The following is a 27,233-nucleotide window of genomic DNA, read 5'->3' on the forward strand; positions in this document are numbered from 1 at the left end:
AGCATCAGAGAGGATCCAAGACACCAACAAGAAGACGTTGCCTCCAAGAAACCACTTTAAACATGAACACTTGGAGTATGAGGGACGCACGCAGCAGCCGGCACCTCATGGGAGATGTGGGAGCAGCGACAACCGTCCAGACAAAAGGTCATCTCCATGACTAGCCAATCCGAGGACGGTATTATCCTCAGGAACCCACCACATGCACATGGTGCCAGGGAAGCTGTGGCAGGTGACTGGGGGTGCTGGAAACGGCCCGGTGACAGCAGAAGCATGACCCGGCCATGCGTGTGCCATGGCCCCATACACGTGCACCACCCGCTAACAGGCTGTGGCCAGTCGTGAGTCCGGGAGCCTTGCCCAGGCTTTCGTGCCTGGGTCACCATCACAGGAGAGGTTGGTGCAATCGGCGGCCTCGGAGGATGGGGTGAGAGTCCCCATGGGGACGCCACAGAGCCCTGCCCTCGGTGCTGTCAGCGGGTCTGGGCAGGTGCTGGCCACGCCCCGGGAAGTCAGCACAGCACCGATTCCCAGGGGCCCGCTCCGTGCCAGGTGACGGGGACAGCAAGGGGACAGCAAAGGGCAGGAGGGTCCGTGTGAGATGACCTTCCCTGGGCTGTCTCAGTGCCAGGATGTGGGAGGCAGCCCTCAGCCTGCCCGGCACCGTTCCCGGCCGCCAGGGCTCTGACCTGACCCTGACAGGTTGGGTGCAGCACATGGTGCTTCGGCAAGTACTTGGTGATTCTGTTTGTTACTGGTTCTGTTATTCTATGCATTATTTTTATTTGTTTCATTTTAACAAGCAGGAACCCCACTTCCTGAGGCCCTGGGGACCCGCAGTGGCTCCAGCAGACCCCAGCCCCCAAGCCCTGGGGACCCGCAGTGGCTCCAGCTGCGCCAAAGGCACTCACCGGCTTGCACAGCTCACGATCGGTTTTCGCTTCCATCTCCCAGACGTGGTGGCCATCTGGAAGAAAGGAGCAGGAAACGTTTGTGACTTTGTGTGGCGGGGAGCCCCCTCCCCAAAGCCCCCATGTGATCCAGACCCAGGGCCCTGAGCCCGGAGAGTGCCTTGTCCCGGGAGACCCACGTAGGCCCATCCCAGGGCTTTTGTGGAGGGCAGCGCCTCAGCACCCATGTGCCCAGGCGGGGCCCCAAGCTCAACGCCAAAGTTCCCCTGGGAGCCTGGGGAAGCTGAGGACACGTGGCTCAGGGCTTGTTCTGACCCCAGCCCTGGGTGGGAAGGACGACAGGGCAGGGGCATCCACAGGAATCGGTCCTGGCCCTGCATCTCCTGGCCTCACAGCCTGAGGACAGGTCACGGGAGGGTTTCTACGCCCCCATCCTCTCCAGGGAGAGCAGGTGTGAGGGGGAGCAGGTACCCCATCATCAGAGCGCGTGCAGGGCATCTGTGCGTGGACCTGGGGCCCGGCTCTGCAGTCCCTGGCCCAGCCTCCCAGGGATGCAGGAGGTGTGAGTGGCGACAGGGGGGCCGGGGGCTCCACACCAGGGTGCGACGCCTGCTTGTGCTGGGGTCTACTCTGGTGGAAGAGGGCCTGGCCGCTGGCCCTGCCTCTGTGCAAAGGAACCACTGGGTAAATGCGAAGAGCCTTCCTCTGACAACTTCTTGCCCGTCAGGAGACAGAAATGCAAAACACAGGTATTTTTAGCCTTTCCCCAGTGGCCATTTGCATGTTTTTAAAAAATGAAAAGGCTCCCAGAGGTGCAGTGAAAGGACGCCTTGTTCTCTCTGCTCCACGCCCGGCAGAGTGGGGGCTCCAGGCGCACACGGACAAAGGCGGCCGCACCACAGCCTGGCCCCTCCGATGGGCTGCGTTTGGGGCAATTATCTCAAACTAACAGAGGTCAGTCTCCCACAGTCTCTTCCTCTCTTTTATCTTCTCCAAAATAAAGTCTGCCCCCAAAATCAACAGTTACAGGTATACACACTTAAGTTTATCCTTATGCTCTGTCTCCAAAGAAGAAAACGTGTCTGTTACAAACCCTCAATTACTGAAAAATCAGACAAAATCTCCTTTTTCTCTGTTACAGTGCCGGGCTGCTGCCCGCGTGGAGGGTGGAGAGAGGAAATGTGAGTCACACAGGACCCCTGAGCCGCCCAGCCGAGCCCCGGCCACGCCAGCCCGGGACGCCCGAGGTCCCCACGCAAATCACCCGCCAGATGAGTCCACTCGACAGCGCCTGGCATCCATCTCTCCTCTAGGAAAAAAATAACAGGAAACTAAAAAATACACTCAGTTGCGCTGGAAGGCATCTGAGTTTCACGAAGCAGCAAGGAGCCGGGAAGAAAGAGGCGTTTGCACTCCGGCACGGGTGCTGGTGACGGTGGATTCCCGGAAGCCCCCAGCCCAGATGCACCAGGTGGCTCAGAAGCCCTCCACCCTCACTTCATAAAAATCCAAATCACTCTGTGGGTAACTAAGTCTTCTGGCTGTTTGGTATCTTTTAAAAACGACTTTTGGAGTTTTCTTATGACAAAGCCCATCTTTGGGGTGAGGCCCTGTCTGCACCCCACAAAAGACTGTGCTCCTCTGAGGCTCTAGCTCTCCGCCCAGCCCAAGAGGCTCAGAGTCACAGCTTCAGCTTCCCCAGGAACTTCCCTGAGGCTGTGGAGGCCTTTGGCCTCAGGAAGGGGAGGGAGGTTGACTGTGCTGAGCAGGAGGGACACTGAGGCGCACAGGGCCAGGACGCTGTGTTTAATGACACCCCAAGGAGACGCCATTTTTGCAGCCGAGGCAACACAGCCTGTTCCTCTCTTTATGTCCCGAGAAGGGAGAGGGACTCCAGCCATCTCCCCATGGCCTCCTTCAGGCAGCTGACCCGCAGCAGTGAGTCCATGAAAAGCAAATGGAACGACGGCATGGAGGCGTCTTTTTCCTCCAGTGCCTTGTGGGCCTGTGGGGAACCAGCCTTGCCGGAGCAGCCCCAAGGGGAGCCACGTCTGCGTGGCCAGCCAGGCCCAGCTCAGCACCTGCCACGGAGCAGCCTCCACCACACACCTGGGAGCGCCCGCCCAGCAATCCCTGCGCAGGTGGGAGTAGATATGCTTAGACTTCCCCTGAAAGTATGGGGAACCGACAAACATCCCTGCCGTCCTCAAAGACCCTGGCTGAGCCAGCGCCTGTGGCCTTCCCTCTCGGAGGCAGGGCCTCTCCCCGCGGTCTCCGATGTCTGTGGCCGTTTCACGGTCGACCAGGGTGAGGGTGAGGGCAGGCTTTCTGTTTCTGCTTAAGGCTCATAAAGTAACTCTTTCAAAGGCAATATATATTCATGGCCAGAAATGTCTATCTAGCAATTGCTTCCAGAACAAGACAAAGCACCGAGGCTGCTGAAAGATGGAAATAACCTTGCATCTCAGGAAAGGAGATGCAGGGCTGCGTCCCGCTGGCGAGAGCATTGCCATGGAGGCTCCCGGCTCCGTGGAGGCCCAGGCGGGCAGGGCCGGCCCCCGCACTGTTCAAAACCCAGCCCCTGGCAGGAAGGAAGGCAGCCGGTTCTGAAAGGGCCTTTGTGTTCAGCCTTATCAGAGCTCCGAGTCCTCAGTAGGAAACTGCCTGAGTGCAGGAGTAAAAATATTCCAGATCATTAGGGAATTCCCTGCAGTCTGAGTCATCGGGAGGCTTCCCTGCCACACCCGCGAGGTTTCCACACAGGCAGGCCTGCGGGCCCAGGAGCCTCCCAGACCCGCCAGGACCCGCCGTCTGGAGCCGGGCCACCCCCACGCTGGCGCTGACGCTGAGCCACTGTTTCCACAGAGAAAGCCACGAGGGCCACTGGTGGAAGCAGCAGCGTCCCTGGGTCCCATGGCGCCCTTGAGTCCTGCACCCTGTGGCGTCCTCCTGCCCTGCTCCCCACGGTGTCCTCCTGCCCTGCTCCCCGTGGCGTCCTTGTGCCGTGTGCCCTGCGGCGTCCCCACGCCCAGAAGCGAGCGTCCCCAGGGCATCTGTCACCCATCCGGGACTCTCCCTCAGGAGTCTGTCCCAGCCTGGCTCCCAGAGGAGATTCTGGAGAGGAAACAGCCACCCAGCCGCACTGCACATCGGCCTGCGGGGCCTCACACGGAGCCACCCTGTGACCCACAGCCCTCTCACGCCGAGGCATGTGCTCAGGCGACAGGCAGGCGTCCACACGGGACTCACACACTGAGGTTCACGGTGGCTTTTCCACGATCATCTCCACAGGGTGGACGTGGCCCAGCACCATCGGCAGATGGGCGTGGCAGCCACATGGTGGGCTTCCCTCAGCCACAGAGAGACCCACGTCCCGACCCACACCACCGAGGGGACCTGAGGACCCCACGCCCTGGCCCGCGCCAACAAGGGAACACGGAGGATGCCACCCTCCATGGAAGCTGCCAGGCACCGTGGCCGGCAGGTTGGGGTTCCCCAGCAGGGAGCAGCCAGACCAGGCAAGGCCACGGCGAGGGGGCTCTGGGGTGGTCAGGGCTGGGGGTGGGGAAGGGAGAGCAGGGGTGGGGAAGGGAGAGTAGGGGTGGCCGCTCATGGGCAAAGGTTTCTTTCTGGGACAAGAAAATGTTCTGAAATTGGTGGTGGCTGCGTAATTCTGTGAAGCTACCAAAACCCGCTGAATTACACACTTTGGGTGAATTAAATGGTGTATAGCCCACATCTCGATAAAGCTGACAGAGAAAAGAAATTAGGCAACATGATCACGGGTGATATTGTCACGTGAGATCCCAAAAGGCCCGAGGATGAAGAGGAGCGAGGGCAGCCTGGCCCCTCCTCCTGCAGTGGGAACTGACACGACGCGTGGCCTCCCTACACCAGCGGGGCCCAGGCAGGGGGAGTCTGAGAGTCCCCCTAACACTATTCAGAATGCGGCGTGACGAGAACTGTGGGTCATCACTCACTTCGAGGGGTCCTGGGCCATCTCAGGCCACTGAGCCGTCCTCAGGGCATGAAAAGACGGGCAGATGTCTCTTCCCCGGGTGCTGCCCTCCTTGCCTTCCCTGTGTGGTCTCTGGGAGCACACAGAGAAGCCCAGGGGTCAGCCCGGCCACCTGCCCTCCTCCCAAAGATGCCGTGTGGTCATGAAGCGGCCCCAGCTCTGCTCTTGGAGCCAGCAGTGACGGTGACGTCTGTCCACACCCACAGGCACCCAGCAGGGTCACCTCTTCCCTGAAAACACAAATCTGGAAGATCTGCATTTGGCCTTTACACTGTTGGACCAGACACCTCTGAAGATTTTGTCATTACGATGCTGCCTTCGGGGCTGGCATCCAACATCTTCAGGAGGCGACAGCTGAGCTGCTCTGTACAGGGAGACTGCCCACGCCACGGACCCTGGAGCTGGGGACTCCTTGCTCATCCAGCACCGTCAGAGGACATGCCACGGAGATGGCATGGAGGCAGCCATCCCCCGGGTCCATCTCCCTCAGCCTACATCCCGCACAACTCAAACAGGCCACAGACCCGCCTGGACTCCACCTCCCTCCTCGGCCTGCTCCTCTGCCCCAGGCCGAGACCTTCCACGACGGACAGAGGAGGGACAGCAAGGCCCAAAGGGGCAGGGCCACTAGGTCTGCCGTACGGGGGCCCTGGCCCTCACCTCCTCCCCGCCTGCAAGAAAGAACCAGACCCCAGGAAACCGAGGAGCAGGGGTGTCTGAAGGAGGGGAGGGGCAGGCAGGGTGGCCAGCGGACACTGATGCCCCTCGGGGGAAATCGGGGCCTGCAGGGGCCTCAAGGCTTCCGCGACACCCCGGGGTGGGTGAACCTCCCCCAGCCTTGAAGGGACCTGAAGGTGAGCCCGGAGGGAGTGGCTTCAGGCCTGGGGACTCCTCTGACCCGGCTCCCTGGGCAGACAGGAGGGTCCTTGCCTGGCGCTTCCTGCACCTGGATGACATGGCATGGCCTCTGCCTGGGGACGTGCACCGCCCGCCACTCGCCGTGGTGAATGTGTGTGTCCTGTCGTAGGACCAGCAGCTGCCAAGGCCACGGTGGTTCTGTGACAGCTCTGTGTCCTTGCAAGTGTCCTGCCAGCTGCCAGCTGAGCTCTGTGGCTGCTGGGTGGAGCCTCTGAAAACAACGGCCAGGTGCCTGTCAGAGCTCGTGGAAGACCCGAGAACCATGCTGGTGATGGTCCCAAGGCAGGACAGCCTCGGAAAGGCCCGGACCTTTGGTCCCTTTATTTAAAAAATAACAACATACATTTGGCCCAGATTTGGAGTCCTGACCCTTCCAGTGAGGTGGAAGGCAGAACCTCCGCCTGCCGCTGTGTGGAGAAATCAGGAAACCTGGCCTGCGTCTCCTCAGTGTGGCCAGCGCCTGCCCACAGGCCTGTTTTCTCCATGTGGTAACGTCCAGGGCCAGAGGATGGGGCGGTCGTGAGGTGGGGGCCAGCTGGGGTCCCACCATGTTGGGTTTGGGGGTTTGGGGTGAACCTGGCTGCCTGGGGTTTCTCAGAAGAGGGCTCTAGATGTGCTGGACTGGGGCCTCTGGGAGGGGCCCGGGCAGCTGTGGGACTCTGGCTACTCGCTCCCACCACGCAGGCCCCCCGGACTCCCGCATTTCTGTGTGTCTCCCTGTGAACCTGGGCAGGGCCCCCGGTGTGGTGGCTGGCACAGCACAGGGTTCAGGCCTGGGCCTCGGAGCTCTGGCACAACCTGTCTCTGCTTCCCCGGGGCCCCAGGCTGCCTGCACAGAGGGGCCCCGGGAGGCCACGTGGAGGGGCCCTGATGACCTGGAGATGCTGGCAGTCCAGGCCCCAGCTGGCCTGCCAGTCACGGCGGCCACAGAAACGACCACGGACGCAACCTGCATGGCCCTGCCTGCTGAGCCCCGCCCGCTGCGCGGTTGCCAGCAAACGGAGCGGGTGTTTTAACCCCTGGAGTTGTAGTGTGGCTTCTGCACGGTGATGACACCAAAACAGGCTTCACTGATGTTTTTAAAAAACGGCACCAGAACAGACGTGTGACTCAAGTAAAGGAGGTTGTTCAGCTCCAGCATTAAGAACTGGCTCATATTTGACGTGTCCAAATCTCAGAAACTTGCGCCTTCTGTCTCATCTCAGCCAAGCTCCAGACACAGCCTGAGCTCACGTTTCACGCAGGTGTTTTTCGGACGTTTCATTTATGTTTCATTTACGTGTGTCCCTCAGCTGCTTCAACGTTCACGTGTGTGCAGAGAAGTGCCTTACATCACACGTTGGAAGAGAGAAACGGTGATCTTTAACAGGAGAGGAGGGGTGCGGGTGGGAGAGGGGAGGGGTGCAGGTTCGGGTGGGAGAGGAGGGGGTGTGGTTCCCACTTCCTGCAGCTGAACCCCTGCAGCCTTGGAAACTGAAGGGCTCCCGTAAGGGCTACCAGGGACTTCGGAGCTGACACTCGGCCCTCAGCGCCCCACAGCCAACCTGCCTCCCGGACGAACGTTCCACACAGGCTTTCATCATCAGAAAATGCTGTTTTCCAAGGAAGCAGTAAACTAAGTCCTCAGAGAAAGGCTGATTCTGCTCCTGGCCTTTTGCGCCGCCCTGAGAGACCTGGGAGGAAGCTCCGTGGAGTGCAGGTTGAGACCCGAACACCCGCCGCACTCCCGCCTGCTGGAGCTGGAGCATCCCGGAGGGACCCAGCACCCACACTACGGCGGGCCATGCCAGTGCCCGCCGGTTCCCCGCAGCACAGCCCTGCTGCAGGGATTCCCTTCCTCAGGAGGGCCCAACACCAGCTTCTCCCAGCCTTCCAGGGCCGAGCAGCCGCTCCATCCAACACTTCCCAAAGTTCAGAGGTGCTGTGAACCCACGGCAGCTGAAGGGGGCCTGGCTGAGACACAGAGGCTGAGCTGGCCTGGACAATGAGCTTCCCACGTACCCCAGAAAAGGACAGGGCGGAGCCGACCCCGGCCTGTGTCCTACATTCACAACAGCTACAACCGTCTGCACCCTCAGAACGAGGACAGCTGAGAGACACCACAGCCCTTCCTGGAGAAGCCACCTCATCTGCCCGACTGACGGATTTCCTCGACACGAACCTCCCGAGCTCACGCCCGGCCATGGTTCCATCCGCGAGAGCCGTCGAAAACAGAACTTTAAACAGACCAGACGATCCCATCAGAAGACGAGAGGGCAACTGTGTTTTTAATTTATATTCAGTTTAGTGGTTTCTCCAAAAACAACCAGGAACTTGTCGCCAGGATGAGGATGTGGGGCCTTTTGTGGCTCCAAGCTCTTACCACAGGTTAGCACGTGTCGTGAGTGACGGCTCCCGCCTGAGAAGCCGAAAGTGGAGGAAGAAAATTATGTGGATGTTTGTTCTCCGCTTTTGAAAACATGCGATATGCTTGTGTGTGTGTGAATATGCAAATTATTTAACTATAAAGAATAAAATCATAAATGTGGTCTGGCTTCATCCCCGCAGTATTCACAGCTTCACGTGCTCTCGAGCACAGCACCTATTCATTTATGGTTCGCCTGCTGTATACCAGACACCGGCTGGTGCTAGGGGAGGGTCAGAGACCCGCCCTGACCTCATGGGACAAGAGGAGGACATGGGCAGACAAACTGGCACTGCCCAGAAGTGTGGCCGCGGCAGCCGAGCTTAAGAGCAGAAAAGGCAGCTGACCCCACAGCTCACAGCGATGATGAAGGCAGGAGGGGCTGCCCGTGGAGGCGGCCGCATGAGACCAGGGCTGGTCCCGCATGCCCTTGGCTCCCGGCCCTCGGAGGCCGGTGGCTGCCCTTCCCCACGGCACTGTGGCACCAATTCGGCTAGTGCAGTAACTCAGCTAGGGCAGGAGCTGGGGCACCTCTGCTGACTGCATTCGTGGCGGGGTGGGGGGGTGGGGAGCTCTGTCAAGGTGCCCAGGCCTCTCTGGGCAGAAGAAACCACAATAGGCTGCTCAGGCCTGGGCTCTGAGAAGCAGAACCTGGGAGCCACGGTTCTGGCCAGTCTTGGCCCAAGCGCCTCCCTAGACTGGGGGCAAAGTATTTCTCTGCCAACGCATGGACACACACGGACAGCGCTGAAGGGCAAATTATTTCAAAATTAGCCTCCTCCTGAGAAGGCTCGGGGGATGCAAATGCCTTCCTGGCCACTGCTCTTAGTTGGGTTTTCCCTATAATTTAAAACGTGTTTTCCAATTATGCCCTGATTCTACAGAGAGCCACGTTAGACGTGAAAGACCTCTAAAGCCTATTTTGATTGAAGCACTTAAGTTTCCAGCAAACTGTACAAATCAAGACCCCATTATCAAGGCTGAATGCCTCCGCGGTTTCCAGGGATCGGAGTAAGTGCAAAAAAATTCCAATTGGTAAATGTTAAAAAGAAAAAAAAATCACAAAACAGGTCTTGTAGGGGTGTGCCCCTCACCTGGCCCACTGTGGGCAGAGGCCCAGCAAGGCACCAGGAAGCCCCAAAACCAGAGAGCTCATGGCAGGCTTTGTGGAGAGCCAGGCCAACTCTGCCTGAACCCCCTTGAGGGCTGGACTAGGGTCCCTGCGCCCAGCCACACTGGCGCTCACTCTCCCTGCAACGCCAGTCCCCCGTCAGTGCAGCCCACATTGTTCACAGGCTCTTCTCGGAGCCAGCCAGGCCCTGCTCTGGGATGAGAGCGCTGGGGCCCGGTGTCTGCATAGAACTGACCTGGGCTGGGAGCCACTTTGTGAGCCCAATCCCTGCAGGACAGCGTCTCCTGTGGGCAGCACAGAACCACAGGCGTGACGGCCCCAGGAGGAACACCATTCAGAGGACGCCCCGCGGCTGCTCCGAGGTCAGCCCCAGAGCTTCCAGGCTGGGCCGGCACAACCCCAGGAGGCAGGGGTGACCCGGGCCTCAGGGCACAAGGGCCTGCCTCAACACACCATGGCTGTAGCATTAAAGACCGCCCCAGCCCCTGCCATCTGTGGCACCCACACCATCCTGCCTCCGACCCCAGGAATGCTGGCAGGAGGGGAAGGCCGCAGAGGGGAGCTCCCTCCTGCTAACTGACTCCCAAAGCGCCCACTTCCTGCAGACGGAGGACCCCAGCAAAGCCAGCAAACGCCTTCGCCCTCCTCCGCACGTCCCCAGCCCGCGGGCTCCCTCAGTGTCAGCGGTGATGTGTGTGTGGCGGCCCCGGCAATCAGCATCTCCCTCCTCCCTTCAACAGCACAGCTGTCAGCTCACACAACAACTCACAGCTGGATGCAGACACGGGCCACGCAGAGCCTCTGCTCTGTGCTACACCCTGTAAGCCCCGTCCCGGTGACTGCGCACAGGTGGGTCCTGCTCCACCGACCGGGAGCCGGTTCCCACCAGCGCTGAAGCCCAGGCCGCAGATGACCCCTGGTGAAGAGCATACCTGGCGCTTTCTCCACGAAAATGACCTTGGAGTCCTGCAGGAAGTTGTGGCCTGACAGGACCATCTTCTTCCCGCCCATGACCGGGTAGCTGTCCGTGCTCTGCTTCTCCACCAGGGGCAGCTCCTGGGCCGAGCGCTGGGCTGCGTCAGAGGGAGAGGGCCGGTGAGGGCCTGTCCTGGGTGGGCGGCCCAGGGCGCACGCGTGGCACCCAGCAGGTCACGCGTGAGCCCACCCACCCAGGGCAAGCACCGCCACGGCCTGCGGGCTGAGTCCTGCGGACGCCATTACTCCTAGGGGAGAAGCCATGCACACGAATCCTCATGGTCTCCACCTCATGCTGAAGGAGGCATCGAAATAGCCTCCTAAGACTCAGCCAGTTTCACTCAAATCACAGTCACAGCACAAATACGCAGAGGTCAGCACAGCGTGGGGGAAGCCCCGGCCCGCACCGCGTTCCCTGGCCATGCTCGGGCATCAGAGGAGCCAGAGCCAGGGGCCCCTGGGAGGGCCACAGGCAGTAACTCAGCCGTGATCAACCCAGACCCCACATGGCCACACCCTGTGGTGGGTTTGGTGGAACAGTTCAGTACCAAGTCTACACAAACGAAAAGCTGAGAGAGGGAGAGGCAGCGACAGCACGTGGGACGCCCACGGCTTCCTTCCCCTGCAGCGCGCAGTGTCCACTTACAACATTCGATGGGGTTGGAGGCCACCTGCAGGGACAGCGTGCGGCCGCTGGGCTGCGGGACGTGAACACGGAACACCAGCCGTACCCGTGTGTTCTTCCTCCCGATGTCCGTCTCTCCTTTCCGAAGTTCAATGTCGGAGTTTCTGAGCTTCAGGATTCCAGCACAGTCAATGCTGCCGGAAACAAAAGCCCACAGCTTTTCTTTCACTAGCTGACATGGGAGCAGAAAGGCCCGGCCCCCCAGACCCTCTGGCCCTCCCCCTAGCCCCGCGAGCTCATGCCACTGTCCCTCCCCCGAGGAAAACAAGACCTTGAAGCTGCCAACGTGAGGCCCTTGCCTAGCGCAGAACAGAATCCGACGCCGGCACACGCGAGAGGGGGCGAGCAGAGGCAGCCCCAAGAAAAGCGACTTCCACCTTCCCCTTCCCACTTTCCCTCCAGCCTCCAGCCCTGACCAAATGGGTCCAGTCAGAGCTGTCCTGGGTCCTGGCTGCCTCTAGCACCCACGTACACAGGGATGTCATCAGAGTGGCAGAGAGCAGCCCAAGGGAGGGGCCAGAGGCACCTGCTGCTCTCTCTTATCTTGTAGTAGTTCCCAAAAAGCTCGATTTATCAGAAGATGCTATTATTTCCACTATATTTAAAAGCCTTCATTTTTTGTGTGTAAAACCCATTTCTTCTACGGTTTCATATAATCTCTTTTAACTTAACAATTTCATTCAAAATTAGACTCCAGTAAAACATTCCATGTGTACATTCTCAATGCACTAAAAAGCAGTATTTTTAAGTTAAGAGAATGAGAATAAACACAGACACCCCGACCACCCTTGAGTCGGCAGCGAGCACCAGGCTGGCGTGCGGTCCTGGCTGTGGGCATCTCCCGGCCAGCCTTGCTGCGCCACATCATGGTGGGGCGAACACAGCCGCCAGCGAAGCCAGGACATTTACCGCGGCTGCGGAACACAAGGTTTGTTCTTGAAAACCACCTGACTGTGCCCTGTCTGCAGGAAACTTGGATTACAGCTCTCCAGGCAAACCCAGGGATTCAGAATGAGTTCCCAGGTGCACACATTCCCCTCAACACTTGAAAAGCCAACGTGGAGAGAAAGCGTTCCCTTTGTTTTTGACTTACAGGCTTTCAGTCACTTATTAAAATGCCTGACGTGGCCCCTGCTGCCGTCTCCTACATGCTGTCCCTTCCCGTGTGGGGCCCCTCCCCACTCCCGCAGCCCCAGGACCTCTGCACCCACCCCCAGGGCTCCACCTGGATGGGGCACCCCCCGACAGCTTCGCCATCACACGGGCTCCCGGCCTGCGGGTCACCCTCGTAGGACGCTGCCCCTGACATTTGGCCCGGCTCTATCCTGCTGGTCTGCACGTTCCAGCCATCCCAGCTCAACCTGCGCTCATTCACCCATAGACGTGTTTGTCATCTGTTCCCACCACGGTACCACGGGAATGTCTCAGGAACCAGCAGTCCTCTTTCCTGGCTGCCTTTACAGGTCAGGGCCAGTGTGCCCAGCACAAGCTGGGATTAAGCGAGTAAGGCCTTATTTGGAAGTTACACGTTTTGTCCTCGGCTTACTAAAAAATTCACTTTTAAACAAATTACAGTGCCAAATTAGACTCAGAACGTCAGCGCAGGCCTATCTGTGTTGTTCGAACCTCCTAAAGTTCAACGCGATCCGGATACGCTGACAGCTTCAATTTTTTGATGCTCACGTTTTAACCATCCTTCTCATTACAAAACTGCTGTATTCAGAAAGAAACAGGGGTCCTGTTTAGGAGCTAAATGCGGAGGGAGGTATTTATAGCTGCGTCTCTGAGACATTATTTTAAGTGGCAACATACACAGGGCTGAAACCCTAGAGAGAAGCAAATCCATTGTCAAAAGCAAGAGTGAGGTTTACTTACTGGCTGTTAAACCAAGAGTGTCCTGGCCACAGAGCTTGGAAGTGCAGGGGGCCGGCCAGACCCCCAGGGCCGGGAGGAAGGCACGCCCCGCCCACTGCCCCCGCCAGAAGTCAAGGGTCAAAGGTCCCCGCGCTTACATGGCTCGCATGCTGTTCTCCGGCAGGAGCGGGATCTCCAGGACTTTGGTGTTGGAGAGGATGGCCTCGTGGCTGGTGGTGGACACGGTCTTTCCCGTGATACGGTGCACCTGGTAGAAGGCGTGCGGGCGCAGCAGGCGGTCGTCCGCCGTCCCGATGAAAAGCTGCAGCATCAGCGGCTCACTCTCCAAGTAGCCGTGGAGCTGGCGAGAGAAGAGGAAACGCCCACTCAGCACCCACAGCACGGGCCCCTGGGAGTCACCGGAACGCAGAGAAAAGCCGCGGTGGGTTTGAGGCCTGCGTCCCCCTGTCCTACCCCCTTTGTATTTTTCTGCCATATCATACTGGTGTCTTTGTAAAGCAGATTAGAAAATGCCTTGTTATCCTAATGGACCTGGGCACCGAGGGTTAGGCTTTGAACACACCTGTGGCCACTTCCAAACACACACACAGGTGTGCACACACCTGCACACATACTTGCACTCTCACACGTGTGGGCATGGATGTGCACACGTATGCATCCACACATGCTCACTGTGTGTGCCCAGGCCAAGGCCACGGTGAAGCTGGCAGGGGGCGTGTGCAGGAAAGCGGAGCCCTCGCTGAGCCACGGGCAAGGCTCGCTTCACCAGTGAAACCAGATGAGGCCCTGCAGGACACGACCCATCTTCCTGTGTCCCATTAACCCGGAACTGGGCAGCGCGCAGCTCCTGCTCCCGACCAGGGACGCCACACTGTGTGCACACACGGCACGACGGGCCTCGGGCCCCAGCACCCTTCCTGATGGCTCCCTGCACCTCTCCTCCTGCAGAGCCAGGGGAGTAGCGGAGTGCTCAACACCGTCCTGGCAGCTGAGCAGAGGCAGACGCTGGCGGCAGACACTGCCCAGGGCAACCGTGCGTGGAGGTGGCTCTCGTCCGCGTCACCCTGCAGAGCCGCTCATGGCTTCTCGGCCGGTGTTGTGTGTGTGAGACTCAAAACCCACATCACTGGGATAAGACTCTGGCCAAATGGAGCAGCCCCGGTGCTTCTGCCAGGCCATGGGTGGCCGGGTCCCGCTCCCGCCTCTGGGAAGGTGTGCGCCTCTCGGCAGGGCACACACGTGTTCAGGACCAGCTGTTCTGAGGGATGAGTTGCTCGTCGGCGTCTGAGAGGTAAATGCAGGGTGCGGTGCCGCTGCCTCTCATCCTCCTTCCCTGCACCACACGTGGTTCCGCCTTCGGCAGTGAGTCATTTTTAGAAATGTTTGTTTTTATCTTTAACGCTCCCATTTACAATCACTACAGTGGGATTCTATTTGCAAGAGGCCAATTTGGTTTGGAACACGAACGTCTGATTCTCAAAGCACGCACACAGGCCTCGAGGGAGGCCACAGGAGTCAAACCCTTCGCGCAGCGGGGTCTCCCACAGGGCCCCTCGTTCGGAGCACCTTCCCTTCTGCATCCCCCAAGTGGGGCCTGATGGGCACCAGCCTCAGAGCCCTGAGATTAATCAGCAGGATCTGTGCCAGGCCCGTGGCAGCACCCAGCCCCGGGAACCACTCATCCTGGAACGCGCCAACCCCTTTGATCACGTTTGGAGTCGATTTTCTCACTAAACTAACTTCAAAATCTTTGACCACCGATGGCAACTGCAGCACTACCACCATGTGAAGGCTCCAAGCCTGGGCTCCTGCAGGCACGTTCCAGCCACAGGAAAATGCAGTATCTGCCCCCACCACACAGATGCCTGCCGCCCACTCAGGGCCAGCAGGGCGGGGGAGAAGGTTGGGCTGCCCAAGCCGGGGGCTGCCCCTCAGACTGCAGGGGACGGAGGATTCTCAGACGTCAGTGGGCAGAGGGGAGATGGGCCTGCAGGGGCCTGGGCAGGCGAAGGGGCAGCCCCTGCTCCGTGGCTCCAGCTCAGCCTCAGCCTCTGTGCGGTCACCACAGTAAAGAACAAACCAATCTCACTGGCAGCTGAACTCAGAGCCCCTCAGGGAACAGGCCACAGTGAAGCGATGGCTGCGGTCACCGAGGGCCTGGCTGTGAGGCCCGGACGGATGGGCAGGGCCTGGGATGCCGCGTGAGGCCGAGCTGGGACCCAGGCCCCGGCTGAGACATCGAAGGGGCGTTTGGGGTCTGAAGTACAAAGCCAGAGGCTGAATGAAGGCGTCACATGGGAACACGGTGGGGCAGCCACAGACAGGGACGAGGACACAGCCCCGATGTACGCAGATGCCCACAGGAGTCTCTGCACCCAAGGCCACCAGCACCCCATTCCAAAGTGATTACAGCTAAGACCAGGCCACCAGCACCCCATTCCAAAGTGATTACAGCTAAGACCACGTAACTCCGCAGAACAACAAGCCTTTCCCTTTCCACTGCAGCCCCCTCTTCCCGCATGAATACACAAGTGTCTCCACAGTCAGGACGGGGGACGCTGGGACCTGCCTGTCCAGCCCTCAGTTCCTCAGAAGACAGACTTTTGCCAAATTAATGACCTTTCTGAGACACCTTAACTCTCTGTGGGATTCAAGCATCTTTACGATGGGAAATGTAGAAAGAGAAGCAGAGATTAAGAGGCAGATTCTGGCACGCAGTATTCCATTTTCCGAGATTTAATACCTAAAAATTTGATTTACATAGCAAAAAATGTAAATGAGTCTCTGACCAAAACCACCTCTGGGGGTGGGGGAGGGGCGCCGGGGCAGCTCCGAGGGCCTGGCCAGGGTCACGTGGTCTTAAACTACAATTTAAAATTCCCCCAGGATCCCTGCGGCAGTTCTCTGATGGTGTGTGGAATGCTGTGAATTTGGCGTATGACTGTATCCTTTAAAAAACATGCCATTTCAGTGAAAATGGGAATATTTAAGGTTCAACCTGGGAGGTAAACATCTATTATTTAAATCATGAAGTTCATTTTAAGGAAAGTCATTTAAATACGTCACGGGCCCCACTGCACGGGCTTTCTGCCTCTGGCACAGTACAGAACCTGTCAGAATCCTATTTATAAAATTACCTGTCACAACAATGACCTCCCTTTGCCTGAACTTTAACTAAACAAAATGTATTATTTTACTGCTGAGGTATAAGAGTTACCGAGTTTCCTACACATTAAAATGTTTGTTTTTAGCTCCTGTGCTAACCTCAGCACTTACATGGTGACATGACGGGTAGAGGATGATTGAGGCCAAATTTATTCAATGCAGAACTCAGCTGTGTGCAGGCCGGGGAGGGAGGTGTGGGGTGGACAGAGGCAGCTCACGACTAGGAATGTCTCACCGTCCGCCCCACAGTCTGAGCTGCTGCACAGAAACGGAGCCAAGGCGACCTGGAGCCAGGCTCCTCTCCAGGCAGGGCACAGGAGCAGCCGTCAGCCTAAAGGGAAATTACGCATTTAGGGCCTAAAAGTAAAACCTGCATTTTTCAAATTGCCCCAAGGAAGTCCACACAGGGACAGAAAATCCGACTCACAAACCGGTTTCAACCCCGATTCCCCCAATGCTGGGTTAATTTAAGAGATTGCCATGCTGTGTGGACAGTGCCTAGGGTCCTGTTTGCAGCCCTGGAACCCTCATCACCCACAACAGCAGCCAGAGGTGACACTTCCAGGTGAAGCCCAAGGGGCGCCTCGCGGGGCTGGGCCCGGGGCCAGGGGCCAGCGAACCTGGCCGGAGAACACGTCCCTCATGGGAGGACGTCCAGCCACATTCTCCACCAAAGCACGAGAAGGAAGGCATCCGAGACCCCGTGGCTCCACCCTCGGTGCAGGGGCCTGGCCAGGATGACATGGCGGCCACTGCTGCAGAGCCAGGTGTTACGGCGGGAACGAGGCCCACCTGACCCACGGCCACAGCACAGGCCTGCGTGACCCACGGCACGCCAAAGCAGATGAGGCAACAGCACAGGGTACTTGTAAAAAAACCCCCAATTTGATGCTTCAGGGAGACTTTACTCAAGATACCAGGAAAAATACAAACAAAAAGTAAAAGACATCAAAAATGGAGCCAGTAGTCGAAGGGAGCATGCTAAACCTAAGGTCGGTGGAGGAGCAGGACGCGGCCCCTGCATCCTCCCTCTCATTCCCCACTTTTCTCAGCCAGGCCTCACCTGCCAAAAGCAGGACAGGCGGGGGCTGCACGGCTGCCAGTGTGATTTCTGTGCTTGCCAGGATTTCAGGCTCTGGGGTCCACGGTGACATCCCAGGTGAAGCCGTCAAGAGACAGCCACGCTGCATCCACTTCCTCACCTGCGGGCTGTGTGGGGTGCAGAAGCCGCGTGAGTGTGGGCGTGTGACCCAGAAGTGTGCGTGTGCAGGCATGTGTGGCCACGGGGGTGCCTGTGTGTGCAGCGCCGGTGTGATCTACCGGGTGGTACGTGAGCAGTGCTTCCCTGTAAACCGGCCCAGACCTGGCTCTAAGGGCAGCTTCACCTGCCGGACGCCCTGCCCGGGCCCTTTCAGATGCAGGAAAGGGACTGAGGGGCCTGGGGTCTCCCTCCAGAGTGACGTGGGCTTAGGGTGGGCGGGGGAAGCCGGGGTCTCCCTCCAGAGCAGTGTGGGCTCAGGGTGGGTGGGGGAAGCACACAGCCTGGCCCCCACGCCTCTCGTCCTGGTTCCCAGTGTGCAGAGCAGAGAAGGAACAGGGGAGGAACGCGGACACCATGGCTGGAGACTCAGGCCTGAGCCAGGAGTCGGGGCAAAGCGTGGTATTCTCTGAACACACGTGTGCATGTGTCCACACACACACGCACAGCCACACTGGGAAGTGTGCCCACACCCCACAGAGCGTGCACGCGCGCGCACACACCCCACACGTGACAAGCCTCTGACCCACTGGCACCAGCTCACTGCTCTCTGGGAAGTTCTAGAAACAAGTTTTTTTCTCATTTCAGATTTATTTCTGTCTGGCCACAGTTGCCTCCTGACAGACCCAGAGTGCACGAAAGCGGCCTCCAGGAACCCCACAGCCAACACTCCCTCAACCTTCCTGGGAACAGATCTCAGCCTTGCAGGAGCAGGGCCAGGCCCTCCCGACCCCCGGTTCCCACAAACCTGGCACTGTTGGCATCATGAACCCTGGCAGGCAGGGACGTCAGGTACCAGGACCCACAGCAGCTTTCACCATGTGGCACAGCCCTTCCTGGCGAGGGTGGGCAGACCAGCACCTCGGGGCTGGGGTCTGTGGGCAGCCTGGGGAAGGGGCCTTGTGCCTGGTAGTGCCGGGAAACCTGCCCAGGGCTGGGGGGACAGGACCAGGATCGATCGTACCTTCCCTCCCGCAGGTACCATCAGCAGGAGGATTCAAGGGAAGTGTCACGTGCCCGGCAGGAACCGAGGCAGAGGCCGGGCAGTCCTGACCCCACAGGCTTGCTGCACGCTGAGGCCTGAACAACAGAGGCTATACAGCAAGCCCGCTGAGTGGATTCTCACACTGGTGAACGCACAGGCGCTGGCTGGAAAACTAGCTCCTCCCCATCCCTGAGGGACGGCTCCAGGCCCCTTCCCGTGACGGGGAATAGGACGAGGCCTCCGTACAGTTCCTGCACGAGAGGCCCCGGGTGAGTAGTGGGCGCTGCCCCCACTACCATGCCTGGTGAAGGAATCTATCTGCAGAATCTGTGTGTGACCGATTCGTCTTCCCAGCTCTCAGGGCTGTGTGTGCGTGGGCCCGAGGCAAGGGTGTGCGTGACTGTGTGCGTGCAGGTGTGTGCCCATGTGCGCGGGTGCACAAGCCAACAATACTGAGTTCACACCACGGAGTGTCACCTTGATGCTGAGAATCCTTCCCGTGAACACATTGCTTTCCTAGTGATTTACAGATCGTGTTCAGATCCACGGGTAAAACTGAATTTGTGGCTACAAATCAAATCTAAAGGGACTCATGGCCCTGCACAGGGACCTTCCAGCCGCGACGGAAAAAGTGCACTCAGCCACAGGCTTGGTCTTGACCGGGAAGGGCTGTTTCAACATAAAAAGTCTCTTGGGGTTTTTGGTTTTCAAAAAGGGGCAGGCGGAGCTGCAGGACTGCCAGGCTCTAGCTGAGTGCACCCTACTCGCTACATGGGGAGCTCTGGTGTGTCCCCTTCCAAACAGCCGCTGATGTCTGGGTGGGAGTGGGGAGATCTGGGTGGGAGTGGGGAGATCTGGGTGGGAGGAGAGAGGTCTGGGTGGGGGGGGGGGAGATCTGGGGGGGGGGGGGGAGGTCTGGGTGGGAGTGGGGAGAAAACTCAGGTTTCTTGATGCTCAGAGCTGAGCTCCGGGCTGGGGCCCCAGACCTCCACCTGACGCCAACCAGACGACCTGCAGGCTACAGCAAGGCCCGGACCACCGGAGCAGAGGCTCCCCACGAGAGGCCCAGCGTGAGCACCTGGCGCCCACAACCGCACGCTGCTGCGACCACCACCCGCGGCCGCCACCGCACGTCTGTGAACCAACATCATACCCCACTCCAGAGAAGCAGTGCTGAGCTGCAAGGGCCTGTTTCTTGGACCCGGCTCTCCAAGGTGCCTGGGGCTTTCTCCCCAGGTCCCTACTTTTCTAGCCCCTTCCACTGACTTTGGAGAAAGATCATTCAAACTGGAAGCCCAGAGAAGGTGCTGGAAGGATGCTGAGTGGCACCCCCGGAACGGACACGGCAGGAGCCCCTCTTCTTGGAGACGTGGTGCCCGTGAATGGCAGGTGTGCTGTCACCTGCACAAAGGCAGCCGAGGTTGCTAAGCAGGACTGACGCCGTGGCGAGGGTGGACGAGGTGGGGAGGAGAAAGGCCGCCCAGCCACGCCTGCGGGTCCCTTGGACACGCCAGTCTCCACACGTGCACGCAGGTCTCCACGTCTCTCCGGGACAGCGGCCCCAGAGGCCGTGCTTGCTGTGGAGAGCTGGTGCCCTGCCCCGCCGCCTTGGCCTGCCGCACTCCTGGCTGCTCTCCCCACCTGTGCCTCGCAGGGACCACCCTGCCCCAGCAGTGTGCTTCCCGCCTGGACCTGGTGGCAATGGCGCTCGGCACAAACCCCAGACTCACCAGAGCGAACCCCAGACTCCCCAGAGTGCCGACAGGGCCGCGGGACCAGGGCACTGAGGTGGAGGGTGCAGGGCACCAACGCACCTGGAAGCGCCCGGAGAAGAGACAGCCACGCTCACTTCGGCTGAAGAAGATTCTGCCCGGAAACACCACATTTAGATTTAATTAAATCTAGTCAACCCACGCTGAGAAGCCTCGACCACCTATGGAGGGAGAATCATCTAGAATGGAACTCCTGAAACAGGCAAGTGGGAAATGCTGCGACCCCGTGACCCCAGGCCAGGAGCACACAGAATCCACGGCCCATGGCCACGCAGGGAGAAATGGCAACCTTCTAGAGATATCCGTGCCACTGAAAGTCGCGTCACCCGACACCAAGCGGCAGGAGAGCTTGTCCTTTGTCAGAAGCGAGGTGGTTTCCGCTCAGAGCCTCCTCCGACTCTACCCCGGCAGGGCCTGATGGGCTCCGGGCACAGCCCACCCACAGCCGGGGTGCCCTGGCTGATCTCAGGGAGACATGTCGAGGAGCTGGCAGGGTGGCCTGAGGACGGGCAAGCAGCCCCTGTTCATCCTGCCTCCCCCACAAGCCCTCCCAGCTCTGGAATGGCCCCAAGCCTGCTGGTCAGTGGCTCAAACACAGCAAAACCGAAACCACGGGGGAGAGAGGGCCAGGAGCGCCGCCCGCCCAGCAGCCATGTGCACCTGCAGAGCCCGACAGCTGCAGTGACACTCAATCCAGACACACAGGGAGGAAGGGCCCGAGGAATCCTGGGGTGGAAGAGCCACCATCCAGCAGCACCCCTGCCCCTCCTCTGGGGCCCGCACCCCACACCCTGCAGCGCCACAGCCCTGCGCTCCCCAATCTCCAGGTGAAACCTTCTATTTCCCTAGGACATGGCCTCGGGGAGCCTCACAGGGTGAGACCTGGCCAATCTATGTGCTCCACGTGTGGACGATGGTGTGTCTCGGCTCCGCAGAGCCCAGGGGCCGTCTGTGCTGTCCCCAGCAAAGCACCTCTGTCCACAGACAATACCCAGTGTCCTCCCTGAAGGACGGGGGTATGGCTTGAGGCAGGTCCACGGACAGGAGCCAGGCCCAGATGGGCACACAGCCATGGGCGCTCCCAGCCGCCACTCCCACATCTGGCCTGGACAGGACCCGGGCAAGGAACAGCCACCAACGTCACAAAGAAAGCAAAAGCAGCCGTCCCCCAGCAGCTCCTCAGAGAAGAGGAGTGACTCTGAAACCACGTCTCATTCCCCTTAGGACCGACACTGACACAGAGACCCTGGACTCCAGAGCTGGTCAGACACAGCGGGGCACAAACCTGGGAGGCTTCAGAAATGGCTGCCACCCTCAGCACTGGGCAGCGCAGCCAGCAGCTGCTCCTTCCCAGGAGAACTCAGCTGGGTCACAGCCCCAGGTCCTTGGAGAAACGGGCAGGGACCTGCCGTGGCCAACACCACCCATGGTCACTGGACACCTGCTGGGTGTGGCCCAGGGGCACCACGGTGCCTACGGGGAAGCAGGGCCCATTGCTCAGGCAGCGAGGAAGGACCAGGCCCCGCGCGAGAGCCGCCAGGGCGCCATCTCCCCACCGGGTGGTTGCCACAGGTGGCCGCTTCTCATGTGGTCTCCAGGTGATGTGCCCACCCCCCCGTCCCACCTGCACCAAACGTGGGTTTTCTGAGGCTGGGATACAGTGTGTTCCAGTGATTGCGCAGACCTCTCTCTACCTAGGACAGCCCCTGGGAGGCCCTTCTGTGCTACTAGGAGTGGTCACTAGTAACGGCCGTGCCACAGCCCACGTGTCATCTTAAATTTCCCCAAAGCACCAAGAAGCCAAAGCTCTGAAATTACTAATAGAAGATTGTGGAGGCCGATGGTCTGGGCTTGGGGACGCTCACGCGCCTCGTATTTCCTGTCTCAGCTGCACACCCCCTACTCCAGCGGCCAGGCCTGTCAGGAGACCCAGGCCACATTTTTGACCCTTTTGCAGGTGGTGCCGCTGTGGAACGGTAGTTAGAAGTCAGTGACACAGACCTGCCAGAGGCCACGTGCCTTCCCTGTGCCAGTAAATCTCCACGAAATTCCACCCATTTTCTCAAATATTGCCATGACTGTTTAAAGCAGTGACTGGCTGGGCCGACCTCATTCCACGTTGCTCTCCTGACACAGCGAATCTGCCCCGTGAACACCCTCCCAGCAGCACCGCGCGTCTGTCCCCATCGCTCGAGACACAGCCCGTGGGCTTTGCTTTAGGGAAGAAATAAATGGTGAATCCTGGTTCATCATAAAAGCTGACACCGTGTCTTGGGCTGGGTCAGGCTTCAGCACCGCGCTTCTGAGAGTTCTCGCTCCTGGGAACACACACGCAGCCCGGCGGCAACCACGTCTGCTCTCCTGGCCGCGTGCGCTGCGGGAGCAACGGCGTGTGTGGAACTAGGAAATTCCCTGTGCGTTTATGTGCTTGGCAGTCCAGGGAAGGGACGGTCATGTGCCCTGAAATTTTGCTGAAAGAGGAGAGGGCTGTTGTCTAGGTTTCAAGGCAGACCCATAAAAAATTAATCCGTGCCTCCTGCAGGCCTCTGGCGTTTGGCAGCAGCAGTGCCGTGGCATGCGGTTTTGTGGTCAGATCTGCACATTAGTTTCCACCCCATGGTGTCCTCCCCACGCGTGGGCCTCTGCGGGACTCCCTGCGCGGGGCCAGAGCGGCTGCTGTTGGAGGCTCTGCAATAGCACAGCTCCTGGTGGGACCTCGGGGCTCTGATCAGGTAACAGTGTGTCCCAGCAACCACCCTCCCGGGCTTTCCCGTCTAACAGCCCTGCCTGGCAGGGGACATGGAGAACCAAGAGCTCCTGTGTGCGGCAGACCACTTAAGAAAGCGTGGATGAGGCCCTGCGTGGAATAGTGTGTGCGTGGTCATCTGTCCACGGTCTTCACAGGCTCTCAGGAACGCGCTCCTCACGGTACTGAACACTTCCCGAGCCCCTGCCAGCTGGGGAAGGCACCACACAAAGTGAGAATTAGTCAGGACCACCGGCCCAATGCCCATTTTAACAAGCGGAAAAGAGCTGCCTCGCGGGGGGCTCCACTCCTTGGTCTGCAGCTGTCAAGTTTCTTATGTGACAGAAAAAATATCTGTTCTGGATCTACGGGGGCAAAGTTGACCCACAAGCCAGATGATGGGAGGAGAGGCCCACCGAGCCCGCCGTGGGCACCAGCGGGCCCACCCCACCCTGCGTCCTGAGCTTGGGGTGCGGCCAGGAGCCCTCCCTGGGGCCAGTCTGGCCTCCCAACCCTGGGTCCTCGCCTGACCCGCCAGCCCCTCTCACTGCACAGCTGAGGCAGGATCCCAGACCACTTGCCCTCACCTCTTTGCACACTCAGTCGGCCCCTCTCCTGACTGACAATGTTACAAGCTGCAAACCTAAAATGCTGTTTCAGAATGGGCCACGGCTTCTCGTTTCACATTCCAGTGACCTATTAATTATTCACACAAGCCCGGTCTCCCGTGTGACGGGTGAGATGCTATCGGGCAGGTTATTTTGGTGACTGGGTAAACAGACCTGAGTTATCTGACCCCGGGTCAGAGGTCAGGCTACATCCCACAGAGGTCCACCTGCCCCCGCGGAGTGGTGGGTGCCAGGGAGGTGGGAGCCGAGGGCCAGGGATGTGCTGCAAAGACATCTTCTCAGGGCCCTGGGCCCTTCCCGGCTGCCTCTGGGACAGTGTAGCTGCGATGAGCAGTGGAGGACGCAGGCCGAGGACGGGGTGACTCGTGTGAGGAACACATGGGGCGAGGGGCCTGCGGGCCACGGGGAAGAGGGCAGGAGGGAAGGAAGGAGGCGCGACCAGAAACAGAGAGGAGGAAAGCAAGGCAGAGTGACCAGGGCGGGTGCTGCTCACGCAGCTCAGGTCCTCCTCGGACGGAGAGGGAGCCGGACTCCAGGTCTCCTCAGGGACCACAGTCCCCCTCGATGGGCAACACGCAGGCGGAGGACCAGCCTCACCTTCATGCCTGGAAAGGCAATGGGTCACACGAAAAGGCCTCAACGGCTATACCCGGGTGCTTCTCTGCCCTCCCTGGCCAGAGAAGGGGAGGAACACTGCCTGTCTCACCCCAGACCATCCTGGTGGAAAACCTGTAAGAACCAGCCTGATGCCAGCTGCCCACGTACTGAGGTGACCAGGACTGAGGGCACAGGCTGTGTGGGCACGAGGAGGTGAGACAAGAAGAAAAGCCAGCAGCCCCCCACAGCACTCGTGAACTCCCGGTTCTAGCCTCGCTGAGAGCAGAACCGGCCCTCTGGGGTGAGGAGACTGTGTGTACAGAGAGATCCTCACCCTCAGGCAGAGCCTGCTGTCAGGGCGGAGGGTGGAGGGCAGAGGGTGGCGGCTGCCCGAGGTGCCACCATCAGGACACTCAGTGTGAGCCGGGATTTGGGGGAAAGCCGAGGCTGGAGGGAAACACCCACTATGTGTCACTTTTAGGCCTCGCTGGAAATGCTGGTGAGAAGCAGACAGCAGGCAGACGACCCCTCAGCCTCCCCTGGAACCAGCAGCCTGGCGAGGTCCCAGCATCAGCAGATCCAGACCGGCCCATCCAGAACTGGCGGCCAAGGTGCTGGAGCAGGGGCAGGAGGGGCCGGTGACAAGGGGGCTGTGTGGGCAGGAGCCGAGGCTGGCCGGGCTGCTGGTCGGGCGCGGGAAGATGGGGAGGACGAGGACGCAGGGCGCGGGAGGGCGGAGAGGCTGGGCGCAGGAGGAGGAGGACGCAGGGTGCGGGAGGATGAGGAGAACGGGGACGCAGGGCATAGGATGGGGAGGCCGGGTGGGGGAGGATGGGGATGCCGTGCGCGAGAGGACGGTGACACAGGGTGCGGGAGGACGAGGACGCCGGGTGCGGGCGCATAGTGTGCTCCTGACCGTGAGAGCTGATAGCCACCTCCCCAGGCCCCCTGCTACCCTACAGGGCTCAGCTGCACTGCAGGAGACAGCGGGCTTTGATTTTATGGACAAGCTTTTTGAGATGTAGTGGACAGATTCACAATGAAGAGAACAGCATTTCTCAAATGCAGGAAACTCCTGTGTCAGTGGTTCCCAGTGGCTCTGACCAGCCGCCTGCAGCGCCCACCACCCACGGCCTCGTCCCCGCGCCCCCCGCACCCCCAGGCCAGTGCGATGAGCCTCGTTTCTGAACAGCGGGAAAGGGGCTGTGTTGAAGGATGTGCTAAAATAACACAACAGCAATGAGTGCACGTCTGCGGTTCCGAGGAGCTTCCACGGCAACTGAGAGCTTTCTATTCTCATTTGTTTTATAATTATGCACAAATTCTATTTTTATCCAATTTGTGGTCCACCAACTGAAAGAGAAAACAAACTCCCAAAACCCCCTCTTTTTAGCTGCTTTTACCTCACACTTGCATAGAGATAAATGCCACAGATATATCAGAAAACTCTTTAAATTACTAATTTCTCACAATGAGATATGCTGATAGTGCCTGACGTTTTCCATGCAGGGGAGTGTTTTCTCCTTCGTTTCAACGGAAAGGGCTCCTTCTGTGGAAACACAGGGCCAGCCTCTCGCGTTCTGCTGCTGCTCACACACGGGCCACTTGATTTGGAATAATTTTTGAGGGTACATTTTAAAGGTATTTTAAATTACTGTTTCAAGTTTCCTGAGTCCTCCAGAACACCTCGATCCTCTCAGTCGCATCTGTATTGATAGATTTCAGCACCCTAAGCCCAAGACACCCAGACAGAACAGAGATGGGATTCCACAAGATTCCAGAAGATGCAGGGAGGGGTGTCTAGCACTGAGCTGTGTCCACGGAGACAGGTGGCACCAGGCACCGGCGCTACTCACAGGTAGGTGAAAATACATCCATTAAAACTCAGGGCTGCCTGTGGTCCCGGCTACTCGGGAGGCTGAGGCAGGAGAATCACTCGAACCCGGGAGGCAGAGGTCGCCATGAGCTGAGATCGCACCACTGCACTCCAGCCTGGGTGAGAGTGAGACTCCGTCCCCAAAAAAACAAAAACAAAAAATCAAAACAAACAGACAAAAACCTCAGAGCTCTCTCCACACTCATGGTCCTGCTTTACCCTCCAAACAACAGCCTCGATTCCTACAACTGCCCCTCATCCGGACATGGTGAAAGGGCGACGGCCAGTGACCCTCACCGATACGATTCACAGCAAATGGGGTGGACGGGGCCATCATTTCTCGATTGCCTTTTTCCACTCCTCCTTTCACTGCCTCATTTCCTGTCCCTTCTAATATCCTTTCCACTGAGCAATAACAGGCTTTCGGTCAGTGAAAACCGAGGCAGGGGCGGGGAGGCACAGGCCTGCCGGGACGAAGCGTGGCGCGGCGCTGTCTGACCTTTCCCACCTGCGAGGGCGGAGACTTTAAATGTCAAACTGGCCGCTGTGCACTCAGGTGTCCCCCGCATTTCCTTGCTTCAAGCCCCGACAAGGTAGGTACTAATTGGCATCAAGCACACAGGCCACAAACATCACGTTAACAGCATCTGCAAGTGCTGGTGGAAACGCCTCGCCCAGCACCCTGCCTGCTAATGCCCCGCTGCCGGCTGTTGCGTTGGCAAACAGCCATTTGTCCCTGTGGCTGCCTTCCCTCCACTATTTATCTAAATGGAAAAAAATAAAAACACGGGGCACCCTGCTGAGCACCCCTTCCGGCTTGCATCATTCCCTAAATAGCGGGGCTGGGGCACCCGGGTTTTGCTGTCGGTGTGTGCTGGGAAAACGTCCTCTGCGTTGCCGCATGGCCTGGAGCCCTGGGGCTGGATACTCTTGCTGCTCTGTGGCTGCCAAAGCAGTGGACCCAGGGCCTGGGGCCTAGAGCTGATGAGGTAACAGGTGGGACCGAAGAAAATGCCAACACCCACGGCTACCCAGGACCCACATCAACACCTGGGGTGCAGAGGGGTCATGGCTCTGTGTGCAGACGCTGGCCATCCCCGGCGCGGTCACTACACACCTCCATGGACAGCCTAACTCTATGTGGCTTTCCCCCAAGGTGAGAGCAAGGTGAGGAAGCCACACAGAGCCCGGGGAGTCAGGCCCACCCCGGCAGGGACACGGCTGCCAGCCCCAGGCCCACTCTGAAAGCCACTCCTCCAGCCCCAGGCCCACTCTGAAAGCCACTCC

General features: G+C 59.2%; 1 protein-coding gene across 2 annotated transcripts in view; it reads right to left on the reverse strand.

Moving 5' to 3' along the window:
- The window catches only part of NFATC1 (nuclear factor of activated T cells 1), an 85,811-nt gene that overhangs the window by 57,898 nt on the left and 680 nt on the right, over positions 1-27,233 (reverse strand). For both annotated transcript variants that reach the window (XM_026455178.1, XM_026455177.1), the window contains exons 2-5: positions 13,056-13,258; positions 11,005-11,177; positions 10,316-10,456; positions 912-967 (exon numbers count right to left, since the gene is read on the reverse strand). In XM_026455178.1, the coding sequence (XP_026310963.1) occupies positions 912-967; positions 10,316-10,456; positions 11,005-11,177; positions 13,056-13,228 (543 nt within the window). In that variant the 5' untranslated portion in view covers positions 13,229-13,258. The remainder of the gene's footprint in view (positions 1-911; positions 968-10,315; positions 10,457-11,004; positions 11,178-13,055; positions 13,259-27,233) is intronic.

This window comes from Piliocolobus tephrosceles, chromosome 18 (assembly GCF_002776525.5).
Source record: "Piliocolobus tephrosceles isolate RC106 chromosome 18, ASM277652v3, whole genome shotgun sequence".
NCBI classification, from domain to species: Eukaryota; Metazoa; Chordata; class Mammalia; order Primates; family Cercopithecidae; genus Piliocolobus; species Piliocolobus tephrosceles.